The 12,413-nt window shown below is 35.4% G+C and overlaps 1 protein-coding gene across 2 annotated transcripts in view; it reads right to left on the bottom strand.

Moving 5' to 3' along the window:
• LOC129001668 (homeobox protein OTX2-A-like) overlaps positions 1–12,413 on the bottom strand; it is a 73,620-nt gene that overhangs the window by 2,256 nt on the left and 58,951 nt on the right. The window contains exons 5-6 of one of the 2 annotated variants that reach the window (XM_054429044.1): positions 1,465–1,714; positions 87–304 (exon numbers count right to left, since the gene is read on the bottom strand). In XM_054429044.1, the coding sequence (XP_054285019.1) occupies positions 87–304; positions 1,465–1,714 (468 nt within the window). The remainder of the gene's footprint in view (positions 1–86; positions 305–1,464; positions 1,715–12,413) is intronic. The other variant, XM_054429045.1, reaches the window with a different exon arrangement.

Below are 12,413 nucleotides of genomic sequence, written 5' to 3'. Positions count from 1 at the left end.
TAAAGGTTCATTACTATTATTATTCATTACTATACTGAATTTCCCTTACAGGGAATAAGTAACTGTTTCGAATCAACTACACTTACTGGATTTAATTGTGAGTGTGATATCGCAGTGGGGCCCAGGTAGTCCATGCCTGAGTAGTAAGGGTTGTAGTTCTGGTGAGGCGGAGGGTAGCAGTTGGTCGTAGGTGTGGAGGGGGAAGGCGTGTAACCCCCACCTCCTGCACTAGACGTTACCCCTCTCTGCGCCTCCACACACGAGTCTATCACAGCTGGACTCCATATCGACGTGTTCGAACCTGCTGAAGTAGGAAAAATATGATTATTTTACGAGGTTTTAGAGCTGAGAGTAATGTTTCTGCAGGGAAAAAATCTGAGCATTATGTTTCTGTTACACTAATGCCATTGTACCCTGATGCCATGATAACTTGGAAATTGACGAGCCAATTTAAACAAGTGGAGTAGATTTTAATTAAAGAACCAGTATTTTTTTTGCTGCTCATAACTGTTTTGTTCCTAAGAAAGTCAATGCAGTATATATTTCAACAATAATGTTTCTAGTCAAAATGAAAGTAGGTAGAGAATCTTACCAAAATACTAGATATAAAATGAGGATAAATAGTTTATGGTCGAAAATTGTTGGAGATTTTATATAGAAATGTATCTAGTCTTGTTTTGTTATGCTAAAAGGTTGATTTGATTTACTACTTTATAACACAAATAGCTTAGTAGCTGAGTAAATATAGTGCAATCTGGTTAAATCGTAAGAAAAGTCATTAGTTTTTGATGGTTTGAGATGGATTAAAGAAACAGCACTCCTTTTAGTCTGAACAAAAGCTACACCAGCAATCTCGCTCAATTCTACACTCATTCTACACTCATTCTACACTCAATTCACCAATATTCAGGTTAAAATAAGCATCATTATGTCTTAAACTTTTTGAAGGTTCCAAATTGGACTTAGCGAGTGGTGTGGTAAGGCAGGAATGTATGGGAACAGCGTTTTCCTTCTGCTTTTTCCGATAAACCTATGTATTCGTATCGGTAAGTGGATTTTCCGCAAAAGAATTGAGCGTTCCCACACGGGAAAATTTACAACCACATCACTGGACCTAGCTGTTCTTGATCAATGGTCATTAATGAAGAAATAATCTAAGACAGCAACAATGGCTAAAAAAGAATTTTACTCATTTACCATGGACGTACATCTAGATTTTACATAAGAGGGTACGGAAAAACCCCCATATAGAGGAGGTTAAGGGGTCCTCCCCAGAAAATGTTTAAAATATAGTACAAAATGGTTGATTTTGTATCTTAATTTGCTTTTTCAATTTTATGTTTTTACTGCAACATCTCAGGGGGAGCTCAGCCCATATTGATGGACGCCCATGTCATCAACTACTGTATTCATGTTCCATCCAAGTGAAGTTATTTTATTATGTGAATCACATGGCAGACCTACCAGAGGAGTAGACGGAGGGTACAGGAGGTGTGCCTGTCAGTAGAGGCTTGATGTAGGAGGGGCTGTCTCTGTGTAGGCCAGGGCCTGGACTGGAGGCCGAGGAGGTGGTGGTAGTCTTGGCCGTGGTGGCCGGTGGATTGCTGGCCTTAGGCTTGGCCACGGCCCGACTCTTGTCTCCATTGTGCTGCTGAGACTGCTGATGCTGTTTCACCTGCTGTCTACACTTGGCTCTGCGGTTCTTGAACCAAACCTAAACAGAACAATATATTCTTTAACGGCATGTTCTTTGAATACATTTCAAATAGTACAAACTTCAAAAGATATTTACAAGTGATTTATTTGTTACAATAGAGAAGTAAGGAACAGAGGATACACTCCATGGTTTAAGTGGTGTCTATCACTGGTGTTGGTGTCTAGGGCAAAGTCTCGCAGCGCCCCCTTTGCCCTCATATCCAACAGCGCGCACGGAGTCACAGTGGAAGACCCTGTGTCCTGTGCGATAGGAATTTCCGAACAGTGCTCACCCACCGTATGGGCTCTTCCTTGTTTATCACAATTGTATTTTCAACATACCATACCAGAGCTAAAAGCGCACGGTTCCCCCATAAACGTGTTTCCTCTGTACCTTACTTCTCTCTCTGTGGTTACATTTTGGTTTTACAGAAACTGAACCTAGGTGGCACGTTTTGTTTTTGAAGCAGGTTACATTAATAATCCCATGTTGAAGTGATCAGGAAGGAGGTTGAAGTATGCAACTCCTTTAGATTGGTTTTGTGGGTGTACAATATACTGTGTAAAGAATCATGTAGAGTGTAACTGAAGATTCATAAATCAGTTAAAAATATTTCAAAGGGTTAACTTTCAAAAATTAAAACAGCAGAACAAACCACTATAGGTGATATAGTATTAGGTGCTATAGGTGTATATAGTCAAAAAAGTGAGGGGTTTTAGGTATGAAAAGTGTAAAATGATTATGATATTGTTGACTATGAATATAACTTGACATTCTATTTTAATACTTAAGTTTCAGCCAATTTTATACTCTTTCAAAAGTTAAATCAGTTCTTGCTCTCAATGGACTCTAGGAAGGAGGGGTTTTTTTGTATAAAACTGTTTTCTTGTATAGTTTTATCTTATTACAAATTTAAGATACCCTGTAATCATTTTACATTTTAAAATCATTACAATACAGTACCAGCTTTTTTGTTTCCAACTATATTATTTTCTCAATGGTTAAGTCTTAGTTTCTACTCAAAGAATTATTAAAATAATTCTTTCACTTTTTCCTGGAATTTGTTTTAACTCAAACATTAGTTCCATAGATCAAACACACTCTCTTGTTTGATATATTGATAAAACGTTCCTGATATTCCAAAAAAGCTACCCTATTATCTAATTGAAGTAAAAATAACCACTTATTTTAGATGTCACACACCAATGAATCAATGCTTACTTGTGTAATATTATTTCCAAAAAAAATCCCATATTGTATATGTCATATGTACAAAAATGAATCATCGCTTACTGTAGAATAATGTTATTTCTAAAAATAAATCTAGAAAATGCTATTGCATTGACAGTATTCCTAAACCGAGACTACTACACTAACGAGATCAGTTCCTACAAGTACAAGAACATCTTAGATCAGACATGAGCTTACATCATATCATACGGCATAATGGTGTGCTGGTGATATTACTCTATGTGATTTGCCTTTGAACTCTTGATGTATTACTCTGTGTAAGGGGGATTTCAACTGTAGAGCTGCATGATGAATATTACTGCTCAGTCCTTTACTGTTCTGTCAGCTTAAACTACAATCTACTAAATTAACATGTTCTGTTTCACCTTTTACACATAAGAGATTAGTAAATAACATTGTGTTATGTTGTTTTTCTTTTTGCCTCAACATGAATTAAATAAAGTGTTTTACTCATTATTTGTTTGTAAATCTTTCTTTTGTTTGTTTTCACAGTAATGAATTATAATTGCCACATTAATTCTTCTATAGGTAGACTTTATACGTTTTATAATAAATTCATTTTAACAATGAATTGTATTTTCCTCACTTTATGTTAAAGAAAATAACTGTGTATGAAAGAATCAAATAACCAACGTTATTTAAATATTGTGCATCTATTCATCCCAAACTTATAAGCACAGTGAATTATTCCTCTTCAAGTTTTTTTTTTTTTTATTGTACTGTCCCCCAAAATGAAACCTACACATCCCTGTTTGTTGGTAGAGGTTATAACGGTTATACAACATATTATTATTCTGTTGTAGCAATTTTTTAGATATGTTATCATTAGTAACACCTTAAATATTTAAGTTATTTTCGTCATTATACTACAAATGATAATTGACATTTATTTGCTTATTATGTGATGTCTACTTCAGTATCAGCTAGTATCCAATAGTCAATGATAGTACTCTGGTGTATTACCAACAGCAAAAAAGCAACAAAATTTTAAGAACTTAACTACTGGAGGTCTATTAGGAGCCTAGTTATCCAAAGGTCGCCGGTTCGATCCTGAGAAAAGTCTGCAGCTTTTTGATGGTTCGAAACTTGACCCATCTGTCCTTCATCATTGCGTTTTTGATAAATGGTCCTGACTAATGAAACAGCTGATCTTAGTCAGTAACAAGGCTGTAGAATGTAGATCACTCCATTCTACAAGATAATCCTCCACTCTTAGGTGGCGTCTCCATCTCAAATAATATTGAAAAAATAATATTCAAAGACTGATACAGTAACCACGTAACCTCTTTAACAAGAGTCATAATAGTTTTGTTCGTAGGTAATCAGTTAATACATTAGATACATGTCCATTTATATCACCAGAATTATCTTCACGGTACACCAAAAAGCACGTGTAATGTGTATGAAACCGATCAAAGAAACAAATCCAAATGTACCAGTGATCAGCGCTAATAATACGCACTGTTCATATAATAACCATCCCAGAGTACAATATCTAAAAGCATTATTACAGAGAATCGTGTCAAATCACACAATCTGTTTATCAGTGCCACCGGCTTGGATGCTATTAGTGACAAGCGCTTATTATCAGTGTGTTTGATATTCAACGGTTGCATGATTACTTATATAATACTCAGTAGCGGGTGTTACTCTGTGGAATTGCCGCGTGATACTCTGTGTATTATTCAACCGCGCGGGATTACCGCCGTATGAAACTTGTGGTCATTGTCACAGCCATTCTCACTTGGTGATCACTGCCATTGCGTTTAAGCTGAGTCCAATTACAGATTTTACTCTCCGGTTAAACGAACTTTTAAATTGCAATTTGAGATGTGTTACAATATATTCTAAAAATGTGGGGATGAAATGTTGCACAAGCACAATTCAATTTGTTATTGTTGTTAGTTCGTTGAAAGGGTTTGTATGTTTTATTTATTTTTCACCAAATAGATAAAATAATTAAACTCGGTACATTGGCATTGGTTTTCCTAGTTAACATATTGATTTAGCATGTAGTTTGAAACTGTTTGCAATATGTAGGATTCCACAAAAACTGTGATATCTTAAATCGAAATTCTCCAGAAAAATGTATAAATTCAAAAAAGGTAAACATACACAAATGAAATTTACTATCATTAATTACTTATTACTTGTCTTTTACTCAAGTTAAGGTTACTGAGTCATAATGATATCTTTCGTGATTTGATAAAAATAAACATAATTTCAAGTCTAACAACCTTCAAAATGTTTAGCATTACTTCACCGTACCAATACAATCATAATTACATTTCAAACCAACGTAGAATGAAATCTCAAACTTTTCAAATTTACCCATCAAACTTCTGTCAGCCTTTTCACCTCCTGTTGATGACTATGAGAAAGGTGAATGTTGGGTGGGGGAGGGGGGGGGGGTGACGAGGATACAAAAGTCCCACGATAGCTGTTTAATATCAACCCTGGACGAGGGTGACGATCGCACAAAGCCCAGACCCTATGTATTACCTGGGGCGGGAACGGGCTTCTCCTTATGTAACTCACATTCCTACCTTCCCAATTTGTCATCGAGTCTGCAATTCTACGTCAATAGAGGTGAAGATGGGAAGGGTTTTAATGGAACGATCGCGTATTTCTGATTTTAGGAAGTACGTTGATACTTTTTGTTGTTATTTCAGTTGTTGCAAGGTTGACGGTTCGATCATGTGAAAAGTCAAATATTTTGGCTCGAAACTGTACCCAACTTTATTATTGGGATTTTGATAAATGATTCCGGTTGAAAAACGATCTGATCGTAGTCAGTAGCAAACCAATAATTTATGAAATAGAATCAAATATGAATTTTGTACCTTCATATGAAATTATTGTATATTGAAAGTTATATTGTACCTTCAAAAGTTATATATATTCGTATTCTATTTCATATTTTATTCAGCACTCATATTTCACTATAAATCTTAGACTACACATAGTTTGGTTTGAAATCATCTAATACTGTAATCTTATATAGTATAGACAAAAGTTGTAATTGCAAAAGTTAATTATTTCTTTAAACTTTCACATGACATTTTATAAAGCTTAACAATACACGAAAAGTCTTGGAGAAAACCGTTTACGAAAACAAGGTAAGAATTCACCATAATTAATTAGAGACTTTGCTAGTTAGGTTAGAAGAACGTTTTTATGAAAACGCGTTTGTAAAATAGAATGCACTGCAAATTAAATTAACTACACTCTCTACTACTCCCTCAGGCCTAGTACAGGTTTACTTCCTGTTTTAAAAGAAATTTAGAAAATGCGTTATGTTTTAACAACCCGCTTTGTCTCTCCTTGATATGTTTAGCCTATACTTACATTAATCTACATTAGCGTAGTTTTCGTTCCCCGAATTGATTAGTGAGGTTTAAAAATCTATTGTTGTGCATCATATCATAGCCGTAAAAAGAGCCCGACTTTGCTTTGCCTGAAAGTGCACAAATCAACTATTCGATTTCAATAGCAAAACAATACCAAGAAGTAGTTTGAAAGCAAGGGTGTCCTGGCCCTGCTGCTAACAATGAATGCGGGAAAGCAACTGTGAAAGTCGGCTTCAATAGTAACTAATGAGGGATGGACGTGAGTTCGCATCGCAGTTCCTTATCTTTACCTGGGGCGGTGTTCAAGGTCATCAGCTGACTACAATCAGCTGACTCACACCAGTTGTCACTACAATCAGCTGATAATCTAATAGTTTTGGTGTTGTCGCTACATTCAGTCGAAAGTGATACTTCTGCTTGAGGCAGACTTTACCATTTGCATCATGTTCTTTTGGCTTTGGGTGTGGCGGAGCACCTATCGTTAAATTCTTGGTAAGCTTGTGCACAGACAAATAGAACTAAATGTAGACCTAAAGCAGTGCTGCGGTTAGCATAAGTTCTGGCGTCCACCGCTGGGAGCGCCGTGTAGATACGTAGCGCGTGCGCCGTAACTACACGGCGCTCCTAGCGGTGGACGCCAGAACATGCTAACCGCAGCACCACTGTTGTTTTATATTTAATTATATTTGCCTATGGCTGGTGTTTGCTACCTGCTTGTAAAATTCAGTACAATTAGATGAGAATTGAATTTTATGGTTTGACATTTTGCTCTACAATTAATCGAATATCTAATAAGTTTCTTCGATAGTTCTGCTTGAAACGGCTAATTATCTAATAGTTTGATAGAATTATTTATACAAGAGATAATGCAGATTTGTTATGTAAATGGAATATTTCTGCTCAGTTAAACTTAAACGCGACGCACACTATTTGCTGTGATATAATTAAAACGAAAATAACATTAAGCAGCTTTGTACAACTGGCCAAACATATTTTAATATAAAAACTATTACGAAAAAAATATCGAGTCAGTGTTGCAATATTTTTTCAAGTTATCATACTTACCGTATTAAGTCGTTTAACTTTACCACGAATAACGAACTGAATACTGCACCGTACGTAAAATTAATTAACTGTTGTCTTCCAAACAGAAATACAAGGAAAAAGCGTACTTTTATAAAATTGAAATATTTATGTCAAAACCTTCATACAATATTCAATATGAATTAAAAACTACTACTAAACATTTTATTAAAATCTACCTATACAAAAATGCTTGTCTTTACGCAATTTTACTCTTTATCTATTAGTTTAAATGTAGTAAATTTGTCTTCAGTAAAATGTCTTTACGCAGTTCAAACCTCTTTTATTTGCGAAGTAATTTAAATGAAGACAATTTGTCAGCTTTGTTCGAAACGCTGTAGAAAGTTGTTTAAAACATATTTACGCAGTTTAAATCGTCTTTGTATATGCAGTAATTTAGATGGTGACGATTCCAAAGCTTTTATTTGTGACTCTGTATTGAGTTGCTTAAAATACTTGACTTTGCAGTCCCGTCTGCACCAACCGAACATGTCCACTGAACACTGTTCAAGAACATAAAAAACTGACGAACATTCCACAATATTAGTCCCACGGACTGTTCGCTTATAAGAGATACGGATATTTTGATTACAGTAGTTGGTGATCTTGTGTAGTGATTAGTACATCTACACAGCATAGCAATCATAGCATAGCATCTACTTATTTGGTCGTGTCCACTCGTCGACCTCCTCGTTGGTGACAGAGACAACTAAGAGGAAGAAATGGAAGTGACCATTTTCTTGCAGAAGTGACAGCGAGTTGCTTATTCCCAAGCTTTAGAAGGGGAGGATTTTGAATTACAGTACTTATATCACTGATTGGGCCAACTATTTCGTAACAAGATACTAATTATCACAATGCTACAATTAACCGAAACTGATTTGACAATCAATTTAAAAACGTGTACAAAACATTATGTAAAAAACACGAGCAAATGCCAAACTTCTCTAGAAGCAATGAAAAGTTATACTAGCTGCACGAGGAAAAAACGTGATTTCGACTAAAATGTTCGGTCTAGGAGTGAACTTTTACAGTCATCATCCGGTTCCATCCACGACGGCCAGAATGTTTGAAAAGGCGTCTCCGCCAAACCAACGCCGAACAATGTTCAGTTGAAATAGAAAATTTCTATCAAACACTGTTCGACGAACATGTTCGGTTGGGGGAGACGCGGCTTAACCAAGTAATGTACAATTGGAGAAAATTTAAAGGCGTTGTTCCTTTGTTCGCGACGATGTGACAAGTTGTTTAATTTGTTTTTACTCAGTTCAACCCTCATTTTCTCAGCGAAGTAATTTAAATGGAGACAACTTCACAGTTTTTTTTTTCGCGACGCTGAAGCAGTTCAATCCTCTTTCAGTTATTGAGTAATTGAAATGGAGACAATTTGAAAGCTTTGTTCGTGACGATGTAGCAAGTTGTTTAATTTGTTTTTACTCAGTTCAGCCCTTATTTTCTCAACGAAGTTATTTAAATGGAGGCAACTTCACAGGTTTGTTTCGACGCTGTAGCAAGTTGTTAAACATATCGAAGCAGTTCAAACCTCTTTCTGTATTGAGTAATTGAAATGGAGTCAATTTGAAAGCTTTGTTCGCGACTAGAAAGTTGTTTAATTTATTTCTACTCAGTTCAACCCTCATTTTCTCGACGAAGTTATTTAAATGGAGACAACTTCACAGTTTTTTTTCGCGACGCTATAGCAAGTTGTTAAACATATCGAAGCAGTTCAAACCTCTTTCTGTATCGAGTAATTGAAATGGAGACAATTTGAAAGCTTTGTTAGCGACTAGCAAGTTGTTTAATTTGTTTTTACTCAGTTAAACCTCATTTTCTCTGCGAAGTAATTGAAATTGAGACAACTTCACAGGTTTGTTCACGACGCTATAGTAAGTTGTTAAAAATAAGCAGTTCAAACCCCTTTCTGTATTGAGTAATTGAAATGGAGACAATTTGAAAGCTTTGTTCGCGTAGCAAGTTGTTTAACGACGACTGTCGATGTAATCCCTGTGATCACCACACAAGGATGTCGTTTGGACCTGATTGTCTGCGAGGGGGTGGGTGTGCCCCCGGGGGGGGGGGGGAAGCGCCCCAAGTGCCCGATCAATGCTATGTTCCTCAAGGGTTTCGCGCATTCCTACACTCCAGCACTGGTCTCTGGTTCCAGAGATCTCTTACAGACGTCATTTAAATATTTAAATGCAAAGAGAGTTTTCACCATGATCGGAGGTGGACGATAAAGTTGGTACATCAATGTAACTGTATAATTTTTGCCAATAATTTTCATTTTAGACGCTCTCTCATGCGTAATCGTAAACGTCAGACAATTTTCACTACAATCGGAAATTCCAGAAGGAAAAACAATATTAACTTACGTGCAACATTTTCGGTAGTAGCTTTCGTTGTGCAACTATCCCTTTTGCTGATACAGCAATACTTTGCCACACTATGTACTTAAAGGCAACGTTTTCATTCAGTAAAAACACGCAGTCCATCTATTGCATGCGTCATTTAAATACATCTAAATGTCCAAAGTATTTTCACCTCTTCAATCAGAGGTAGATGATTTTGTCCGCACAGTTGACAATGTAAACATGGAAGAAACGTTTAAAATTTCTATTTATTGTTCAGAGGATTTTTACTGCCACTATAGGAAATATGTGGTCTTATTTTAGGCATGTAAACATAAATTGAACATTTTTTATAGTAATTTTCGTTGAACGATTAAGCCTTCTGTGACTATACAGTAAACACTTAACCTTACTTTACTTATATTTAGTTTTTGCAATTTTAGATTACATTTAAATATACATTCGTGATGGAAAATGTCCGCAATAAACCTTTGAACAACATTAACTCACCATCACCAACAATGAACTTCAAACAAAGAATTTAAGAATTTTTTTTAATTTAGTTTCTACCAACACATTTAGAGATGGGTGACAGTAATTTTGGCACGGACAATCTAAACATAAATTTTACCTTTTCTATCTATAAATCAATAGCAATCACCCCACTGTATTTAGTTTAAGTTTACTTATTGTATTCTGTAAGAACACCGACTACTTTTCTTTTCTCACATTACAAATACAATGCGAACAGTCGATGTCTATCAGTGTAATATGCGTTATTGGTGTTATGATTGCAAGAGATTCTAAAGGAGTTAAGCTGTTTTATCAACCATTCATTGCTTTGATGCGATTTGTACGATTATTTTCATTAATTGCAAGTGAAGCTATCACAATATTTATTCGGGAGTATTTCATTTGGTCCAAAATCGTTTGGTCCACAAGTTGTAAAACAGTTCGTTTGGTCCAAAATCGTTTGGTCCAACACTTGTAAAACAGTTCGTTTGGTCCAAAATCGTTTTATCATCCAGTTAGGGAGTATTTCATTTGGTCCAAAATCGTTTGGTCCACAAGTTGTAAAACAGTTCGTTTGGTCCAAAATCGTTTGGTCCACAAGTTGTTAAACAGTTCGTTTGGTCCAAAATCGTTTGGTCCACAAGTTGTAAAACAGTTCGTTTGGTCCAAAATCGTTTGGTCCAAAAGTACAGGCAAAACCAGAATTACAATTGTGTATTGTGGAGTAAACTTATGAAATAGACTGTACGTTTCACTGTGGACCATTCGATCGGGTCGTTTTATCCAAAACTCTAATACGAGTTCGTTTGGTCCAAAAGTATGAACTATTGCGTCCCTCACATAGAAGGCGTTCAAATAATCGCCGTCACGTCGTCAACCCAACCGCCTGCCTTCCGAGGCCTATTTGTTGTTTTGTGTTACGTTTCTAAATAATTGATATGTTTGCATTTATATACACGTACATATACATATATTTATTTATATATAATGTGTTTGTGTAATGTTTACTTTTTATCCCCAGTCAATCTTAAAACAACGCGTTTTAATTCCCTAGATTTGTGGATAAACATTGACTTTGCTTTGAGTTTGCATTTAATGTTAAACAGATGGTTTATTTAATCTATAATATTAAAACGAAACAGTGTTTTTTTTTATTTCACGATTCTGAATCAACCACTCGACGGATTTTCATGATTTTTGTGTTGCAAGAAAGATAATTTTGAGAACTAGGGAATGTCGAAGCCATAATTTTAGTTTAGGGTCCCAGTTTTTTAGAAATTAAGTTTTAATTTTTAAAAAGTCTAGCAGCCGACGCTAAGATTCTAAACTAGCTTTTGGCATAAAATAATTTGCTTAACATAACAGCTGTAAACATTCAGCTTTTGTGTCACAAATTCAGCATTTGAAAAAAATGTAAAGACATATTCAGGGTTGACTTATTTATACTATGTGTAATGCTAATCATTATTGATACGCTCAATTCTTCTTTAAGAGGATGACCTTTCTGTCATGACAGTAAATGGTAAAAGAATGGTGATCACTCTTTGTGAAATTTGTTTTACAGTTAAGGTGTAGTGTTATTAAAAAAATTCCCACTTAAGGCCAATCAAGTGGGCCACGGTCCGTAATATCGTACAAAAGGTAACATGCTACTGCAAAACATCTGTCAAGATATAGGTACTACTGTAATTTAAGGTTTCTGTGTTTGGATGTCATTAGACACGATAAGAGCACACTGAACTTCTTCTGCAGATGAACAATCTGTTGGTTACGAGAAATATAAGCCGAATTAATAAATGCCACAATTCAAGCGCTTTAAATTGACTCTGGCCTGAGAAACTGTTTATAGTATGGAGTTTGGGCCTGTTTTATGTCACCATCTGGGTAAGTAACTTAGAGAGATCAATGATTTTTGTTGCTGAGTAGAGCCAGTAAACATGTACAACACTTCTTTAGTTGAATAACATTCATTGGCTCTATTGTGTATTCTTTCACTAAGCTGAATTACATCAAAGTAAACTCTTTAAAAGTCTGTAATAAACTGTAATTTAGGATTAATAACTTTCTATAACTTATTATGCATTTATTCATAAAATTATTAAAAACTTAATCCAGTAACTGAAAACCACTATGATTTAAAAAAAAATATATGGGCAACGTGCCTGAATGTTT

Source organism: Macrosteles quadrilineatus, unplaced genomic scaffold (assembly GCF_028750875.1).
Source record: "Macrosteles quadrilineatus isolate MER2022 unplaced genomic scaffold, UCM_ALF_1.0 Scaffold_8__2_contigs__length_117827958, whole genome shotgun sequence".
In the NCBI taxonomy this organism is placed as follows: Eukaryota; Metazoa; Arthropoda; class Insecta; order Hemiptera; family Cicadellidae; genus Macrosteles; species Macrosteles quadrilineatus.
The sequence above is the reverse complement of the archived record's forward strand: the minus strand, read 5'-3'. Positions and strand labels throughout refer to the sequence as shown.